This window comes from Dysidea avara, chromosome 3, assembly GCF_963678975.1.
Source record: "Dysidea avara chromosome 3, odDysAvar1.4, whole genome shotgun sequence".
Classification (NCBI taxonomy): domain Eukaryota; kingdom Metazoa; phylum Porifera; class Demospongiae; order Dictyoceratida; family Dysideidae; genus Dysidea; species Dysidea avara.
In genome coordinates, this window is record NC_089274.1 from 8,894,296 (window position 1) to 8,914,786 (window position 20,491).

The 20,491-nt window shown below is 38.8% G+C and overlaps 1 protein-coding gene across 3 annotated transcripts in view; it reads left to right on the forward strand.

The window, feature by feature from the left end:
* LOC136249247 (uncharacterized) overlaps positions 1-20,491 on the forward strand; it is a 112,806-nt gene that overhangs the window by 81,450 nt on the left and 10,865 nt on the right. For all 3 annotated transcript variants that reach the window (XM_066041210.1, XM_066041212.1, XM_066041211.1), the window contains 4 exons: positions 18,954-18,994; positions 19,053-19,173; positions 19,223-19,339; positions 19,396-19,529. In XM_066041210.1, coding sequence (XP_065897282.1) covers positions 18,954-18,994; positions 19,053-19,173; positions 19,223-19,339; positions 19,396-19,529 — 413 coding nt within the window. The remainder of the gene's footprint in view (positions 1-18,953; positions 18,995-19,052; positions 19,174-19,222; positions 19,340-19,395; positions 19,530-20,491) is intronic.

Sequence of the window (20,491 nt, forward strand, 5' to 3'; positions counted from 1 at the left end):
AAAAAATTGGAATTTTCAACTCGAGTAGGGACCACATTGATAAAAAAGTACTGAAACAAGTTGGAGTAGTACATGATATTAAATTACAATAAGCAATAAGAAGTGTTATATCCCTATTGTGCATTTCTGTTATGGTATCTTGAGCACACACAGTAGGAATATAACACTTCTTATTATTTTACTGTGATTTAATATCATGCACTACTCCAGCTTGTTTCAGTACTTTTTATCGATGTGCTATGGTCCCTACTCTAGTTGAAAATTCCAATTTTTTGTGTAGTTGTTTGTTAACTTTTTTTGTAAATAATTATTATGACTGGTGAATCCATGCATACTGCATGAAAAGAAAGAAATGGCATTGTATGCCCCAGCTACGTATATCAATTTTTGTCTGAAAAAATGAAGCATCCATTACATTTCGTTGTCAGCTATGTTCAATCCGTTACACAACATTACAAATCAAGAACTGTTTGAAAATCACCTCTGCTATCCACGCATACCACATCTAAAGAAAGAAATGGCACTACATGCCCAAGTTATGTCAATTATCGTCTGAAACGTGAAGTATCCATTATGCAGCATTTACTCTTCGTAGTGGCTATATTCAACCCGTTACACAGCAGTACAAATCAAGAACTGTTCGAAAAGCACCTCTGCAATCAAAGTAGCCACTATGAAAAATACAGACAATTTCTGTTACGAAGGGAAGCCATCACATGCTACCATCAAATCAACACTTTTCATTGTCTGTAAAGATGAATGGGACAGGAGGATACTGGTAAGTCTATGAAGAGTGCATTGTACGTACTGCGGTATGCCAAAAGGCAATCCTCAGGCCGAAGGGACATCGAACAGTGAAAAAATCAAGCCCGTAGCCTTAGCCATAATTGAGTTACGCTTGTCTGAAGGCATCAGTCAGTCAATAACTCTGTCAGTCACTAGAAAAATAATTTCCGTAGCAACTTGTTGAAAGTGTTTCAGGTTGATCTGAAGGCTTAGTTTTACTTAACTAATACTGCCTCATCACCATCTGGGAAAAGTGAGGCTAGTTTTTGGGTGATGTTTTTCATGGGCTACACCCACACCTTTGTGGTCCCTACTGTACAGTACCATAATACCGTATGATGTACCATATATGTAAAAATTTTTTAGGCGTGTAATTTTCGTAAATAAACAATTTTACAGTTTCATTTTCAAGGATCACTCGTTTTTTCACACAAGTTACATATTGTATTAGCATAGACCCCATTGTGATAATTGTTAATTTTTGAGGGCAAAAAATTTGTGGACAACCATGCAACCACAAAATCCGCAAAATTTATGTCCCTCCAAAATTAGTGTGTCATGCGACCCAAGAAGCCGGCGCGCCACACCATGGGTATATTAGCAGGAAGAAAGAAAAAGTCATTTTCACACCTTTGTATCTCAGTGATCCCTTATCCGATTGGAACCAAATTTGCTACAGAGTTGCTGCCAGCCAGGGGAGTCTGCATTCCAAATTTGAAGGAAATCGTTCCAGCCATTCTGAGATACGAGCTGCCAAAGTTTCAATTTTTTTTCTTTGTTTTTCTTCTTCTTCATGTTTGCAAAAATTGCCATAAAACGAAAACGCCTATTCCGATCACCTTGAAATTGGGCACATAGAAAGGGAGTCCAAAGGCGAATGCTAGTATCAAATTTGGTACAAATCCGATGAATGGTTCAGGATTTATGACCAATTATTCGCGTAAAACAAGATTGATTTGTTGTCACGCCTACAGAGTAAACCGCTCATGGAATGAGTTGAAAATTGCTATGTAGATGGAGTAACCATCGTAGGAGTGCCTTTTGGTGGTTGAAAGGAATCAAGGTAAAGACCATGGGGATATGACACAAAACCCAACCCTATGTCACAATTATGCAATCGATTTTTATGAATAAAGAAGTATTAGTTTTTTACGCCTACTAGGCAAACTGCTTACAGCAATGAGCTGAAAATCGGTGTATAGCTGGAATAATCTTCATAGAAAGTGCTTGCAGTAGTACAGAAGAATCGGATCACAAACAACTGAGTTATGATTTGAAAGCCAACTCCGTGTAGCAAATGCGAGATCAAGATACTCTAATAGAACAGTCACCCTAATAGAGCATTCAGCTAATTTATTTACTCCAATATAGAATTCTATTACATTGCAAGTTATTCTGTGGGGAGTTCAGCTGCAAACAGTTAATCTGAAGCAAGTCACCCTATAGAGAGTTCAGCTACAAACATATTGCTGTAGTGATTCAGAACATTACAAGTCACACTGAATAGAGTTCAGCTATAAACAAGCCATGCACCCTGTAGAGAGTTCGGCTACATTCTCTAGAGAATTCAGCTACAAACAAGTCACTGTGGAGAGAGTTCAGCTACAAAGAAACTACCCTGTAGAGAGTTCATCTATACGAACAAGTTACCCTATAGAGATCAACTGCGAACAAGTAACCCTGTCGAGAGTTCAGCTACAGACAAGTCACTTTATAGTTCATACTATGTTCAGCTACAAGTAAGTCACTCTGTAGAGAAGTTTGCTGCCAACAAGTTACTGTGTAGAGAGTTCAGCAACCAAAAAACAACCCTGTAAAGAGCTCAGCTATACAAACAAGTTACTCTGTAGAGAGATCAGCTAGAAACAAGAGAGAGCTCAGCTAGAAAAAGTCACCCTGTAGAGATCTCAGCTACAAAGAAACCCTGTAGATAGATCAACTACAAACAAATCACCTGCAGAGCATTCAGCTATAAACAAATCACCCTGTAGAAAGTTAAAGTACAAACAAATCACCCTAGAGTTCAGCTACAAAAAAAAATCACTCTGTAGAGAGTTCAGCTACAGAGAAACCATCCTGTAGAAAGTTCAGCTACAAACAAGTTACCCTACAGTGAGATCAGTTTGAAACAAGAGATTTCTGCTACAAACAAATTACCCTATGGAGAGTTCAGCTATGAACAGATCACCCTGTAGAGAGTTCAGCTATACAAGTCACCCTGTAGAGAGATCAGCTAGGAGCAAGTCACCTTGTAGAGAGTTCAGCTACAAAGAAACCATCCTGTAGAGAGTTTGGCTACAAACAAATCACCCTGCATAGAGTTCAGCTGCAAATAAATTACCATGTAGAGAGTTCAGCTACAAACAAATCACCCTGTAGAGAGTTTAGCTAGATAAAAGTCACCCTACAAAGAGATCAGGTCACCCTATAGAGAGACCAGCTAGAAGAGGTCATGCACCTTGTAGAGAGTTCAGCTACAAAGAACCCACTCTGTAGAGAGTTCAGCTAGAAACAAGTTACCCTATAGAGAGATCAGCTAGAAACAAATCACCCTGTAGAGATTTCAGCTACAAACAGATCATCCTGTAGATAGTTCAGCTAGATACAAGTCACCCTGTAGAGAGATCAGCTAGAAACAGATCGCCTTGTAGAGAGTTCAGTGACAAAGAAACCATCCTGTAAAGAGATCAGCTAGAAACAAATCACTGTGTAGAGAGTTCAGCTACAAACAAATCACCCTGTAGAGAGATCAGCTAGAAACAGATCACCTTGTAGAGAGTTCAGTGACAAAGAAACCATGTTGTAAAGAGATCAGCTAGAAACAAATCACTGTGTAGAGAGTTCAGCTACAAACAAATCACCCTGTAGAGAGATCAGCTAGAAACTAGACACAATATAGGGAATTCAGTTACAAGCAAATCACCCTGTAGAGAGTTCAGCTGCAAACAAATCACCCTGTAGAGAGATCAGCTACAAACAAATCACCTTGTAGTGAGTTCAGCTACAAACAAATCTACCTGTAGAGATATCAGTTACAAACAAATCACCCCCTGTAGAGAGATCAGATCACCCTGTAGAGGGTTCAGCTACAAACAAATCACCCTGTAGAAAGTTCAGGTATAAAAAAAATCATCCTGTAGATAGCTTTGATACAAACAAATCACCTTGTAGAGAGTTCAGCAAGATAAAAGTCACCCTGCAGAAAGATCAGGTCACCCTATAGAGAGATCAGCTAGAAGAAGTCACCTTGTAGAGAGTTCAGCTACAAAGAACCCACTCTGTAGAGAGTTCAGCTAGAAACAAGTTGGCCTATAGAGAGATCAGTTAGAAACAAGTCATCCTGTAGAGAATTCAGCTACAAACAAATCACCCTGTAGAGATTTCAGCTACAAACAGATCATCCTGTAAATAGTTCAGCTATAGATACAAGTCACCCTGTAGCAGGAGAAGTCACCTTGTAGAGAGATCAGCTAGAAACAAGTCACCTTGTAGAGACCAACTACAAAGAAACCATCCTGTAGAGAGTTCAACTACAAACAAATCATCCTGTAGAGAGTTCAGCTACAAGCAAATCACCCTGTAGAGAGTTCAACTACAAACAAATCACACTGTAGAGAGATCAGCAGAAACAAATCACCCTGTAGAGAGTTCAGCTACAAGCAAATCACCCTGTAGAGAATTCAGCTACATTTCAAGTCCCTTAGTAGAAAGATCAGCGGCGAACAAGTTATCCAGTAGGGAATAATAGACATGTAATAAATATACGTATATAATTTGTATAATTACTGATAAAATCAAAGACAGTTGAAGTATTAAAATCTTCTTCTTGTGGTAAAGAAAAAGGATAGGTTAAAAAAGTCCCAAAACCGGCCATAGGGGTATAAAAATACAAAAAGAAGTGATATCTAATCATAAACAGCCAAGCTATAAAAAATGGTGCGGCCCCTAAAAGGCCATGTTGAAATAAGATGTAAAATCCAAGGTGGCGGCCATGAAATGGCTGTGGTGGTAGGTTAATGGTAAAAATTTTAATAACAACAATTCAAGTGAATATGGTGCCGAAACACAAATTCACATGAATTGTCATTATTAAAATTTTTACCATTAACCTACCATCACAGCCATTTCTTGGCCGCCACTTGGATTTCACATCTTTTCTCACCATGGCCTTTTAAGGGCCACACCTTTTTTTACAGCTTGGCTGTTTTTGATTAGATATACATACATATGCATATATATATATTAGGGCTGCACCGATTCTAGTATCGGTATCGGTATCGGGCCGATACTGCTGTTTTCATGAAGTATCGGAATCGGCCATTATATTGTTGCAGATACCGATTCTTATCACGTGCGAGAATAAAATAACGTTCGTTTGTACTTGCTTATTTCACTAGCACAGTGGACGCCTAAAAGCATCAAGTGTAACACTAATAACTAGCTACCAGCAAGACTACTGATCTATGCTGAAACCTACGTGTGAAAATGCTTTACTGAGAAAAAGAGCGATATACTCTAATAAAACAGTCAATAACTCTAATAGAACAATCAGGTAGAAGTGACTGTTTCAGTATTGGAATATTCTGTGTTTTTGTAAGCACCATTATGATATTATCTACACTTTTCCAGAAGAATACTGGAATATCCACTGGTATGCATTTCAGTGACTTCCTTCTTTGTAAATCTTGATTGGCTACTTCATTATAAACATGAACCATACTGAAAACGCGTACAAGAATACCATGAAATGCACTATATAATAAATGTGTTCACTATGAAGTAGCTACTTGGTATCGGTACTTGTACTTGCAGATACTTCCCAGCTGAGTACTTTGTATTTGAAGTATCGGTAAAAAGTGGAATCGGTGCAGCCCTAATATATATATATATATCAAGACTCACGGTAGTGAGTCGCGAGGCCAAGAAGCACAACGCGTGCACCCACAATAATAAACACGCGACCACTACTGTGAGTCATTTACATGAGAGATCGATTATGCAATCTTTTAAAATCCGCATGGCATAATCTCAGCTTTACTAAAAGATTCCACCTTGAAACCAGTGGGAATGTAACCTTTGTATAATGAGTAACTACCACACGAAAAGTCAGGCGAATTGTTGAAGTAGTTTGTTCCATCGCCCACCCATTTACAATGCATTAATTAAATTATTTATTCAAATGTGCATCGTTCTTTTTTTCATTTTCTTTGTCATCGCATCCCATTGGGGCGATTTTCTTTCAACCATGAAGTCGTATTGTAAAAATGTTGCGGCTATCAGGGGCTTTTTACACAATGTATCTGTACATTTAATTTCGCTAAAAGTTTTTCGTTAGTTTATGAGATCGCTTTTGTGCTCTTTGAAGATTCAAACTTGCCGCCATGACATCGAGGTGTGAGGCACCCGCCTCAATTCCCAAACAACGTGGAAGTGGGCAAGGTCATTAGCCATAGCGAGCTAGCTGATTTGATGGACACTGTGCTGTCAACTCTTGGTTTAATTGTGAGTCCAGTCACTGATTTGTTTTAAATTCGCCACGGTATGCCTCCACTGACTCGCTATAGCGTTACTCCCCCATGCAGGACTGTACCGGCATATAGCTGTTTCATACCCGCTGTAGTGTTGGGATACAGTTGAAGTAATTCACTGCTACATTACCCGTGCACGTCTCTAATCCCGTCCCAGCCATTCAGTGCCGGTGAAACTTCAGTGTTCACTAAAAGCCAGCATCACCTTTCAGTCACAGCACTTGTTAGACCCTCATGCAACCACCCACAATTATAGAAACTCTTTAATCTTTAATGAATATACTGTAATAGTAAACGCTTACATTATGATGATCCCATAAAAAAAACAAAAAAAACAATGACTACAATAGCACAAGAAGCCAGATACACTAGTGTTTGGCTATGAAGTCCACCAAGAGTTCATAATATAGTAGTGGGGTCTTGGCACCACTTATTAATTTTTCTTCACCATTTGCATGATTTGTCCATTGACCATAAATTCACCCGCCAACAGTCACAACACCAGTATCCACCCTGCACATACAGAAAGGGATACAGTATATGGTAAGGCACAGCTAACTAAAAACATGTAATCATACAGTCAGACTAACATGTCAAATATGTATAGTGCGTGTGTGTGTGCATGTGGTGTGTGTGTGTGTGTGTGTCTGTGTCTGTGTGTGTGTGTGTGTGTGTGTGTGTGTGTGTGTGTGTGTGTGTGTGTGTGTGTGTGTGTGTGTGTGTGTGTGTGTGTGTGTGTGTGTGTGTGTGTAGCATATGTGTGTACATATTGTTATTCAAGCTGAGTATGTGTCTGGGCCAGTTCTTCAAATCCAGGACCCTGCCATTGTCCCACAACTAATATGCACTACACACATACACCAACTTTCCAATTATACTCACCACATGGACTTCAACCAGTGTACTTTACAAAAGTCTTTATGGTCAGGAAGTCCTATGTAGGTTCCTTGGGGTGATCAGATTGAGGCAGGTCTTGTATGGGAAGAGACAGCAGATAAAACAGTGTGACTATCACCTATACAACATGAACATCACATCATTTTATATACTGAGGATTTCCAAATCTTTGCAACGCCTAGGCACAATGCATTCACGTGCACACCTATCACCTGAAGTTTAAAATTCCTATAACATGTCATGAGACAAGGAAACACTGACACACAAGTATAAAATCTATCAACAAGCAACTTGGTTGAATCACAACCGTTGGTCCGGTCTAAAAGGGTCTAGACCGTCGAATGGGTAAAAGACAGGAAGTGACGTACTGGATCACATTTTCCGCTTTGTGTTTCAGACGTGTTGCAAAGATTTGGAAATCCTCAGTACATTAAAGTGGGCATCCCACATAGCCATTCCCAAGATGTATTATTCAGCATACTGAAGCTGGTAGCAGTTGATGACCAATTTTGTAATATATTACTTGACTTGTTTTGTGGTTCTCACCTATGCTACATTGTTGACATAACAATTTTCGTTGCTAGGAGACATATAAACTAGGAGGGACTAACGGTTATAGCATAATGGTAAACAAGTTACAACAGCAAAGGAAATTTTATGACCAGCAGTGATCTAGTTGATAGATAAAGGTAGAAGACAATTTGTAGTTTCTCCAGTCCTTGTTTGAGAATAAGCACATTAGCTGCTATAAGCACAACAAAAGCAAAACAGCCTAAATTTTAACACAAGGTTTATGATGCAAACTCATTATGCACCTACCAATGTGTTGCCCCACCACCCCCCTTGGATGTAAGTGGGGCTTTACAAGGGGAATTGACATGAAATTGCTGCCCCACTATGGGGGACAATCATTCATTAAGCACCCAAGTATTTTTTCTACGCTATGTCAAATCCCGAGTAAATCCCCACGTTGCAACTGGAGCCAATGGGTGGGGATTTGACACAATAGGTTTGCCCTACCATGGGGCATTTAACATTCGGTTGTGCCTACTATAGCCCCATATATGCCCGAAGGGAGGGGTAGTGGGGCAATACATTGACAGATGCATTACAGGGGTAAATCAAGACACACGGTAGTGTGTCGTGCGGCCCAAGAAGCCGGCGCGCCACACCGTGAGTATATTGACAGGAAGAACGAAAACGTCATTTTCACACCTTTGTATCTCGGTGATCACTTATCTGATTGGAACCAAATTTGCTACACTGTTGCCCGCCAGCCAAGGGAGTCTACATTCCAAATTTGAAGGAAATCGCTCTAGCCATTTCCGAGATACGAGCTGCCAAAGTTTCGTTTTTTTTTCTTCGTTTTTTTTTTCTTCTTCTTCTTTGTCTTTTCGCACACTTACAAAAATTGCTATAACAAGCAAACGCGTACTCCGATCGCCTTGAAATTTGTCACACAGAAAGGGAGTCCAAAGGCAAATCCTAGCATCAAATTTGGTACAAATCCGATGAATGGTTCAGGAGTTATGACCGATTATTTGCGTAAAACAAGATCGATTTGTTGTCACGCCTACAGGGTAAACCGCTTCATGGAATGAGTTGAAAATTGCTATGTAGATGGAGTAACTATCGTAGGAGTGCCTTTTGGTGGTTTGAAAGGAATCGAGATAAAGACCACGGAGATATGACACAAAACCCAACCTGTGTCACAATTACGCGATCGATTTTTATGAATAAAAAAGTATTAGTTTTCACGCATACTAGGCAAATCGCTTAGAGCAATGAGCTGAAAATCGGTGTATAGCTGGAATAATCTTCATAGAAAGTCCTTGCAGTAGTACAGAAGAATCGGAATACAAACCACTGAGTTATGATTCGAAAACCAACTCCGTGTAGCAAATGCGAGATCGAGATACTCTAATAGAACAGTCACCCTAATAGAGCATTCGGATAATTTATTTACTCCATTATAGAATTTTATTACATCACAAGTTATTCTGTAGGGAGTTCAGCTGCAAACAGTTAATCTTATAGACAGTTCAGCAAGAAGACAGTCACCATGAGGAGAGTTAAGCAAATATATCACTATAGAGATTCAGAACATTACAAGTCACACTGAAGAAAGTTCAGCTATAAACAAGTCATGCACTGTGTAGAGAATTCAGCTACAATTAAGTCACTCTCTAGAGAATTCAGTTACACAGAATTCAGCTACACACAAGTCACTGTGGAGAGAGTTCAGCTACAAACAAATTACCCTTTAGAGTGATCAGCTACAAACAAAACACTTTGCAGGGTGTTCAACTGCAACAAATCAACCTTTAGAGCGATCAGCAATGAACAAATCAACACAAATCTACCTGTAGAGAGATCAGCTAGAAACAAATCACCCTGAAGAGAGTTCAGCTACAAAAAATCACCCTGTAGAGACATCAGCTAGAAACTAGACACAATGTAAGGAGTTCAGCTACAAGCAATCACCCTGTAGAGAGATCAGCTACAAACTAGACACAAAGTAAGGAGTTCAGCTACAAGCAAGTTACCTTGTAGAGAGTTCATCTACAAGCAAATCAACCTGCAGAGCAATCAGCTAGAAACAAATCACCCTGAAGAGAGGTCAGCTACAAAAAATCACCCTGTAGAGAGATCAGCTAGAAACAAATCACCCTGAAGAGAGGTCAGCTACAAAAAAATCACCCTGTAGAGAGATCAACTATAAACAATCACCCTGAAGAGAGGTCAGCTACAAACAAAACACTTTGCAGAGAATTCAGCTACAAACAAATCAGCTTGTAAAGAGATCAGTTACACACAAATCAACCTGTAGAGAGATAAGCTACAAACAAATCACCCTGCAGAGAGTTCAGCTACAAGCAAAACACCCTGTAGAGAGTTCAGCAACAAAGAAACCACCATGTAGACAGTTCAGCTGCAAACAAATCACCTTATAGAGAGTTCAGCTACAAACAAATCACTCTGTAGAGAGATCAGCTAGAAACTAGACACAATGTAAGGAGTTCAGCTACAAGCAAATCACCCTTTAGTAAGTTCAGCTACAAACAAATCAACCTGCAGTGAGATCACCTACAAAAAAGCACCTTGTACAGAGTTCAGCTACAAACAAATTACCCTGTAGAGAGATCGGCTACAAACAAATCAACCAGTTGAAAGATCAGCTACACACAAATCAACTTGTAGAGAGATCAGCTACAAACAAATCACCCTGTAGAGAGATCAGCTAGAAACTAGACACAATGTAAGGAGTTCAGCTACAAGTATATCACCCTGTAGAGAGTTCAGCTAAAACAAATCAACCTGCAGAGAGATCAGCTACAAATAAATCACTTTATAGACAGTTCAGCTACAAACAAATTACCTTGTAGAGAGATCGGCGCAAATTAATCAACCTGCAGAGAGATCAGCTACACACAAATCAACTTGTAGAGAGATCAGCTACAAGCAAATCACCCTGTAGAGAGATCAGCTAGAAACTAGATACAATGCAAGTACAAGCAAAATCACCCTTTAGTGAGTTCAGCTACAAACAAATCAACCTGCAGTGAGATCACCCACAAAAACGCACTTGTACAGAGTTCAGTTACAAACAAATCACCCTGTAGAGAGATCAGGTAGAAGAATTCACCTTGTAGAGAGTTCAGCAACAAAGAAACCACCATGTAGAGAGTTCAGCTGCAAACAAATCACCCAGTAGAAAGATCAGCTAGAAGAAGTCACCTTGTAAAGAGTTTAGCTACAAAGAAACCATCATGTACAGAGTTCAGCTACAAAGAAACCACCTGTACAGAATTCAACTACAAACAAATCACCCTGTATAGAGATCAGCTAGAAGAAGTTACCTTGTAGATAGTTCAGCTACAACAATTCACCCTGTAGAAAGATCAGCTAGAAGAAGTCACCTTGTAGAGTGTTCAGTTACAAAGAAACCATCATGTAGAGAGTTCAGCTGCAAACAAATCACTCTGCAGAGAGTTCAGCTACAAAAAAATCACCCTGTAGAGAGTTCAGCTAGACGAAGTCACCTTATAGAGAGTTCAGCTACAAAGAAACCATCATGTAGAGAGTTCGGCTACAAAGACACCACCATGTAGAGAGTTTAGCTGCAAACAAATCACCTGTAGAGAGTTCAGCTAGAAACAAAATACCCTGTAGAGAGATCAGCTAGAAGAGGTTACCTTGTAGAGAGTTCAGCTACAAAGAAACCATCCTGTATATAGTTCAGCTACATTTCAAGTCACCCAGTAGAGACATCAGCTGCAAAAAAAATCCTGTGGGGAATAATGGGCATGTAATAAATATATGTATATAATTTGTATAATTACTAATAAAATCAAAAATAATTGAAGTACTAAAATTCTTCTTTAAGTTCTTTTCTTCTTCCTGTGTTAAAGAAAAAAAACACATGGGTTAAAAAAGCCCCAAAGCCAGCCATAGGCCGGCTTTGCAGTATACAAATACAAAAAGAAGTGATATCTAATCAAAAACAGCCAAGCTGTAAAAAAAGGTGCGGCCCCCAAAAAGGCCATGGTGAAAAAAGATGTGAAATCCAAGGTGGCGGCCAAGAAATGGCTGTGATGGTAGGTTAATGGTTACATTTTAATAACGACAATTCAGGTGAATTTTGTGCCAAGACCAAGCGGCACAAAATTCACCTGAATTGCCGTTATTAAAATGTAACCATTAACCTACCATCACAGCCATTTCTTGGCCGCCACCTTGGATTTCACATCTTTTTTCACCATGGCCTTTTTGGGGGCCGCACCTTTTTTTACAGCTTGGCTGTTTTTGATTAGATAGATTAAGCCTGTACCTTGCAGGCCTAAGCATGTTCCTCTCCTGTTTTGAAAAATAATCTTTTATTGCCTGGCCCTATCTGGAGTTTGCCTGACACCTTCAACAACACAAAAGGCTATCTAAAATGGTTAATTTAGCTTCGACCATTGGCAAACTACAGCACTCAACAATTATATCAGAGTATACATAACTCTATATATCTGCCCAGTTACTATATAGTAGGGTCCATGGCTGTCTCAGATCTGCACATATTATCTTCACATCAATTGATTGATGCATAGTAATTATGGTATACTGTATGTACGCATTGAGCTGAGCCCTCAAAAATATTAACTTGTTGGTTTTGTAGTATTGACTTACTTGCTAATCATTCAAATACCTGACACATTATTTATAGCCAAAGGTTTCACCATACATTAGAGGAAGCCATAAAAGTATATAGCCTTATAGCCTTTCCTGAACTGTTGATGGAAGCATTTGTCTGCTCTTGACAACTTCGTTGTCATCACCATCTGGTTGGTTGAAATGTTGAGAAAATATATTCTTTCATTTTTAGCTGTTTTCTCACTAGGGTTCAGCTCAACTTGTTCGCGGTCTGACCCACACAGCTGCTAGAACAAGCCAGCTGCAAGGATCTGGCCTACAAAAGCATAGTTATTATTAACCATCAAATTATGATGAACAAGGTGTATACAAAATAAAAGCAAGTGGATCCTCGGACAACATGCGACCGCACAACTGACCGGTAATTGGGTCAGCACGCGGGCATGGCAAGGAAAAGAAAGACTATATACACACACACATACAGAAAAATTAATTACACACATAAAAATTAATTACAAAACAGTTTTAGTAAATTTAAAAGCAGTCCGGGTTGACAGTCCACTCCCTTGAGCTTCGACCAAAGAATATTTGCTGAGAAGCAGATATTGAGGCTCTGGCCATCTATAGAGTAACTCACCTAATATCGGACGGGCTCCAAAATTGGACAGGATTACTCAAACTACAACAGGAATTTTTGAACAACTCATATGTCTTTAGATAGTTCAAGGCTGTGGGACTTTGGACACCAAGTATCAGCTTCCTCAGCTTCTTTGTCTGGTGGCAGCAGACCTGCAAAGTCATTTCCGATTAATACGTATGATCCGGAAAAACAGTCGATTCACGGACACCCACAGTTTATAAATAGCACTTACAAGTTACATCCAATCAACAGTTTTACATGTTCACTTGTTAGATGAACTCATCTATTTTCTAAATATCACCAGTTTAAATAATCAAATCGTTTAAGGTGGCGATAAAGCAATGACGCGCACAAGAAGCCATAGCAAATACATATGACGTAACATCATATACTACGCAATTAATAAACTTACCAAGGGTAAAAACAGCCACGAATAACAGGTGAGTTGTTAGCAAAAACAACAAGCAGCTGCTGTTACACATTTCAGGTGGAATGTAACTCACCTTTACAACAAATTGACAACCTTGACAATGTGAAAACAAGCGCTACTAATAATTATTATTTGTTTCGACTCACCTTACAGCCTGTTACAAACATTATCTTTTCTCTGTAGACACGGGTTGAACAGCCACGAAACCTCGTATGAATGGTAAGCAATAGTGTCTGAATAATTCTACGTATCGGTATATCATATGTCCATTCTATGGCTTCTTCGCTTGGTGTGAACGGTGAAACAAGGCTATCATCTGCTTTTAAACGCCATATATTTCGACTTGTAAATCGCTTCCACTTATTGATACGTAGGATGATTCTTGTAATAGTATGCTTTCATCATGTGAAGTATTGGAGCTAAAACTTGAGGTTATTGAGAGATAACGCGTCTTCTGTGGTCCACTAAGTACCACCGATTTCTTGGTTTGAGAGCAGTTCTACGCTTTATACTCTCTACGAATGATAGATTCCTGTATGCATAGTTTATTTGTATGCAAAATTAAGTACTAGCTTTCAATATGTCTTAAATTGAGACCATGTTGAGACACAGCAGATTGTTGTCAAGAATGCGCGTTATTGCTTTAGCGCCACCTTAACTCACGAATTACAAATCAAATAAAACGAGACATCACTGGAGTAATAATCACACCATAAATTTAAGTATACGGAAACTTGATTAAGTATACGTTGTTTGAGAAACGTTTACAGGAAAGGTACACTGTATACTTTTACAAACACCGTTTACTTCCGTATACTTAAAATCATAGTGCGATTATTACTCCAGTGACGTCTCATTTCACTTGGTTTGTAATTCGTGATTTAAACGATTTGATTAAATAAACTGGTGATATTTAGAAAGTAGATGAGTTGATCTAACAGGTGAACACGTAAAACTGTTGATTGGACGTAAGTGTTATTTGTAAACTGTGGGTGTCCGTGAATTGACTTTTTTTCCGGAATATATGTATTAATCGGAAATGACTTTGCAGGGCTGCTGCCACCAGACAAAGAAGCTGAGGAAGCTGATACTTGGTGTCCAAAGTCCCACAACCTTGAACTATCTAAAGACATATGAGTTGTTCAAAAATTCCTGTTGTAGCTCAAGTAATCCCATCCGATTTTGGAGCCCGTCCGATATTAGGTGAGTTACTCTATATAATCCCAGGAAGCTACTATGGCGTGGGGGATTCCTGTCTAAAAATTACGATGATAGTTATATATCCATTTACAATGACTTATACATGAACTTACTCGGCAATTTGCTGGGAGAATAGTGTGATGCATTCAGCGCCTTCATGTCCATTCCGAGGCATACATTCAGCAACAACTCGCAGTCGATTCACCTCCACTTGCTATGCACAGAGACTAGTTATATCACCAGCCCACCACTTCAGGAAGAACCGTTAAGATGGTTGCCTCGACTTTGTCACTATCCCCGGTTCTTATTTTCATGTGAAACATCACGCATAATATCACGTGAGTCCTTGAGGGAAATTTGAATGGTTTGAACGAGTTTTCTCTTGGCAAGTCACTTTTAGTAGCGCTTCTAAACACTGAACTTGAAGCTTTTGCTACTGATTTAGCTAGCTAATCTGATACTGAAGCTGTTATTATGCATCAGTGTCTCCTATGTAATATAATAGCCAATCTTCAGTAACTGTAGCTATGTTCTCCATTCAACAAAAAGTAGTGATATCCTGTGCCAAAAACAGCCCAGCTGTAAAAAAAGGTGAGGCCAAGAATGCACAAGTACATGTTCATGGAGTAACTACAACCAAAAGACATGATATCAAAATCTGGCCAAGAAAGCATTTACAGTATAGGCACTTTTATGCATTCGTTTTCTATATGCTTCACATTATCACATCCAGCTAGCTGTACATGTGTGCTTGCAATATAAACAATACTACTGAGACGATAAAAGATGATTACACTAAAAAGATGGCTAAGTAGAAACCAATTGTAAATTTTTAGTTAAATTACTTTTGGTAACAATGCAGTGTAATCATCTTTTATCGTCTAAGTAGTATTGTTTATATTGCAAGCACACATGTACAGCTAGCTGGATGTGATAATGTGAAGCATATAGAAAACGAATGCATAAAAGTGCCTATACTGTAAATGCTTTCTTGGCCAGATTTTGATATCATGTCTTTTGGTTGTAGTTACTCCATGAACAAGTACTTGTGCATTCTTGGCCTCGCCTTTTTTTATAGCTGGGTTGTTTTTGGCACAGGTATATATATACACGATAAAGAGCTTAAGAGCAGTAGTTCAACAAACATTTAACTCTTCAAAAAAATTTGCTAGTTACACCGCAGCATAACACAATTGACTTTAGCTTCTTTGTGAGAACTCATGCTGCAAAATTGTGTAACTGTTGAACCATAGTTGGAATTTTATAATTGCCACAGTAAATCCATCATGAAGATTAGTCATATCTGGTATTACAGCATAGCTCAGTGGGAAATTCCTACAGTGGCATGTTATAGCGATTTTGTTCAATGCCAAAGTAGGGATTTTCCTACCGAGTTATGCTGTAATACCATCATTCATCTCTTATTTCACTACATTTTATCGTTTGGGTCCTTACTTCATTTTTAAATTAATAAATTGTAATATACTCATTATTATTTTACAACAAAGACAAAACATAGCAATACAAAATAAATTAGAAAACCAAATAAATAAATTATTCAGTTACAATGCTTCAGACATAGACGCTCCATCAACCACCCCCAATGACCGCCATCTTGCCCGAGAACCCCAAACACAAAGCATAGTATTATGAAGGGTTGCAAAGGAGAGTCTTGCTTTTACCCAGCCCATGACAACACTATATATGACTTTTCCCATTTCGCAGCCAAATGATCAGCTAGACACTTTAAAAAGACATTTGCTTCACCGCCAAGTAGACCATCAACACTAAAGCAAAGTGGGGTAAAACTAGCACGGCGTGCTTGACAAGCTAGAGAATACTTCCTTTTTTTTCTCAACCTCAGCAGACCGAAGAACAGCTTGAGGAGAACGACTGCAATATGAAGGAGCGTCAGTATCAACTACACGCACATCAAAAATGGCATCAACTTGGGGTTCCCAAACACCACGCACTCTTAAATCAGGAATCAAAGTTTCAGAGGTGGAGTCATCAGTAGTAGATTCACAAACAATAGGCTTCTTCTGAACTTGTTTCCATACCAAAGAGGACAAATCCTCAATAGCGTCCCGAACTTCATTGTGGCGTTGGGAAACTAGACCACCAACACAGCAATCCAAAGCATGCTCCACACTAAATGTAGCACCACAACCATTGCAGTAAGGAGGCAGGTTCAACAGAGGCTTTCTGTACCGCAATGCCAGAGCATCTCGGAATTCTTGACTAGTTAGATTGAAATGATGGCACTCAAGTGGAATAACAGATAGCCAAGCAGAATTGCAATCTTTGGCCCTTATTATAGCACGCTGCTGAATCGGAGTAAACAAGCCAATTAATTCATTAAATATAGCACTAAAATGTTGTGATCTCAATTTACTGTCTGATTGGCTGGCAGATAGAACTGCATTACTGAGTGCATCCAATTCAAATGTAACACTGCCTAGGATAGAATCTTTCAAATAAGCAATGGAATGCATCGAAGAGTCAAAACAATGCTTTGAAATGCTCACAGGATTTGACAAACCTAATCCTCCATATCTTGAAGGCAATGCAAACAGTTGACGTTCAGCAGCTGATACTTCCACACCAAATAATGCAGGCAGAAAATAGGATTGAAGGCAGTACTCCAACTCTGCAAAGAAAGGACCACACCTTGGGGTAACTCGCATAAGGAAAGTCCACTCAAACTGCAAGGATTTAGTAACTGCTGCAAATGCTGCCTGAGGTTGAGATGAAGCGACAGCAGCAAATGTCCGAACATGATTACTCCATTGCTAAGCCTTCTGATGCACAAAGTCATCTCTCATAAGAGGGTCTCCAATATATCCACCCAAAAACTGGTGCCCAGTCACAATCTTTACTCCCAGCTTACCAAAGATGTCCTCAGCCTGACATTGAAAAGGAGCTGCAACTACAACATAGCATTTAGAAGGTTGTGGAGTGTAGCCAAATGCTGGCCCCCTAGAGCAGAGGAGAGAAAACCAATCATACATATCAGTCAGCAAACCACCAGCAGAGGCATCATCCGCATACCACATCTGTGTCCATCTACTCCTATCATTAAGGGAGTGAATCAAAGGAAGAATTGCAACAGCATAAACAAACATGGACAATGGATCACCTTGGGTAACACCCTCCTTGCTATACAGGAACTCTGAATGACCATGCAACACTAATACAGGCCACCACGGTAAGTATTAAAAACAAATCGAGAACAGCGAGGCCACAACTTACGAATGGTTAGCAACATTGTAATATACTAGTTTGTTTAGTTGTTTTATTATAGCATACAGCTGTGCACATGTAACTGTTCTATTAGAGTGACTGCTGTATTAGTGTATCTCGAGTCGGCCTTTCACCTACCAGGATTTTATATTTCATTGTGCTAGCATTATAATATATAATATATATGGATACAACTAGACCAATAATAATGGGGTGTGTCATCATTGTGATCGAGTAAATATATTGTTAAGAGGTGTCGTCTCGATGCTCAATCTTTATTAATCAACCAAGACCGCGTTTGAACCTATCGTGAAGTTACTTGTACCTACTGAGCTTAAGCACTTAAATAAGTTTGCAGCACCTAAATAAGAAAAGTGTTGATAAGGAAAATTACACCTCAATATGGTTTCATTGTATGAAGAAGGAAGAAGAACATAACCAAGCACAGAGGGCGCACACTTGTCAGAACCCCATTCCACTGGTGAGTTTGTTATTGTGGCGTAAAATGGTGGCCATGTGCTGCCTCATTTGGCCTCCAGCCATGCAACTGTGGTCAGGCAAGCAGACAGGCAGATGAAAATTCAAGCTTCAGTGATTTTTTTTACAATTCTATATCCAGCCGTCTGTAAGCGTTTTCTTACTGTACTTGATGTTAATATTCCATAATGGTGATTTTCATCACATAAGATTTTTCTAGGATGATTTTTAAAGGCAGAATTTTTGGCGGCATGTGTCATTTTTTGGGGGTCCCTACTTGAACAGTACTACAAAGTACTAATAATAATAAATAGTTAGGTTTAAAGGAAGAAAATCCATCCCTCCTGGAGGAGACTGAGTGTGGCGCTTGACTAGACATTGGGTGGCCTGCAGTTTGAATCCTGGGATAGGAGGGATTTTTTTCCTTTCTTTGGCCCTTTTCTGTTTCACCTTATTGTTAGCTAGGTTAGATAATCATTTAAAGTCTCCAGTTCTAGGTAATCCAAAGGCTGCAGCACATGTTGCTGTCAGACCTTCAGTACTGGTCACTGTAAAATACTAATAATAATAATATGCATACTTCAGTTATTACATTAGGTTTTTTTTGTTTTAGGAAAAGAATGCTGGAAAGAAAGCTATTGATCGTGTCATGAAGTATTGTTTACATATTTTTAAAAGTGTGTTTTATTTATGATATATTTAATAATTTAAGGTATTACTCTTTATCATGGAAGAGAATTAGTGGGCTCAACTTAGCTCAATTAATGAAAGGCTTGCCATTATCTATGCGTACTGAAATTTCATTCTATGTCTACAGAGACATCATCACAAAGGTAATTTATATTCAACATATTTAATCTATGCATTATTATGTATCTAAAGGTATCACTGTTTCAAGATGCTGATGTGTCCTTCATTAAGCTTATATCTCACTACTGTAAACCAGTATTTATTCCAAAAGATGAATTTATTATTAAGAAGGGAGACAACTCTCCTTCAGTAAGTTTGATCATAAGATATGAACACTACATCCACAAATCTTATCACATACACAGACGTATTTTATCACCATGGGAACAGTTGATGTTGTGTCAGAAGATGGTGAAGTTGTGTATGACACATTAAATGAAGGAGACTTCTTTGGAGAATTGTCCTGTTTGTGTGGTGCCCCATCACTGACATCATTCAGGTAATTCATATGTGTTCTGATACAATTGTGAGAAAATTAGAAATTTTGCATTAGAGTAGGAATCACACAAAGAAACAATGAAACAAGAGAGGTCATTTACACCTAGGTATACTAGCTGGCATCTATTTCTACTTTAGCCTGTCCATAGCATAGCTATTTTCCTTACGCTTTTTTTTGCAGTAACAGAATTCATTACCATTGCATACTGTATTAAAGAAAAGAATGGCACCATATCAATTAATGGTGCAACTGAATGCACACCCCAATTTTCAATGACTGAAATGCAAATTTGCCATTTCATTTCTTTTTCAGCTATGTTTCACCCATTATACAGCATTACAAATGAAGAGAAACACCTCTGCAATTAATCTAGTGACTACAGCCCCAATTATCAATTGCAAATGGGCCATTTTGCTTTAGTTTCAGCTATATTTGACCCATTATACAATGTTGCAAACAAAGAATGGTATGAGAAGTCCCTCTGCAATCAATCCAGTCACACTACAGAAAATATAGCATTGAAGCCATGTCGTGAGTTGTCACCAATTAGTACCTACGTATGTATGTAGTAGTGGAGAAAGAAATGAGACACAAGAAGGACAAAGGTAGGTCCATGATGTGTGTATTAAAGCTGCTGCAGTTGGCAAAAAGTCATGTCTTGGACCGAAGCAATATCAATCAGTCAATCAGTTAACAAAATATTCAGTTAAGTAAAAATAGGGTTGCTTTGAAGACATTTATGGATTTGGTTATGCCTAACAAATCCTTCCAACTGTTATGAAGAAAAAGTGAGGCTGTTTTTTTGTGTGAAAAAAATGCCCAAACCTCATAGATTTCTACTATGCAGTACTACCATACTGTTTGCTATGTAAAGGCTATGGTGATCATACACAGCAATCAGTCAACCAGTCAACTGTACTTGAACATTTTTCTTTGAATGTAATGTATAACCTGCTTGTGTC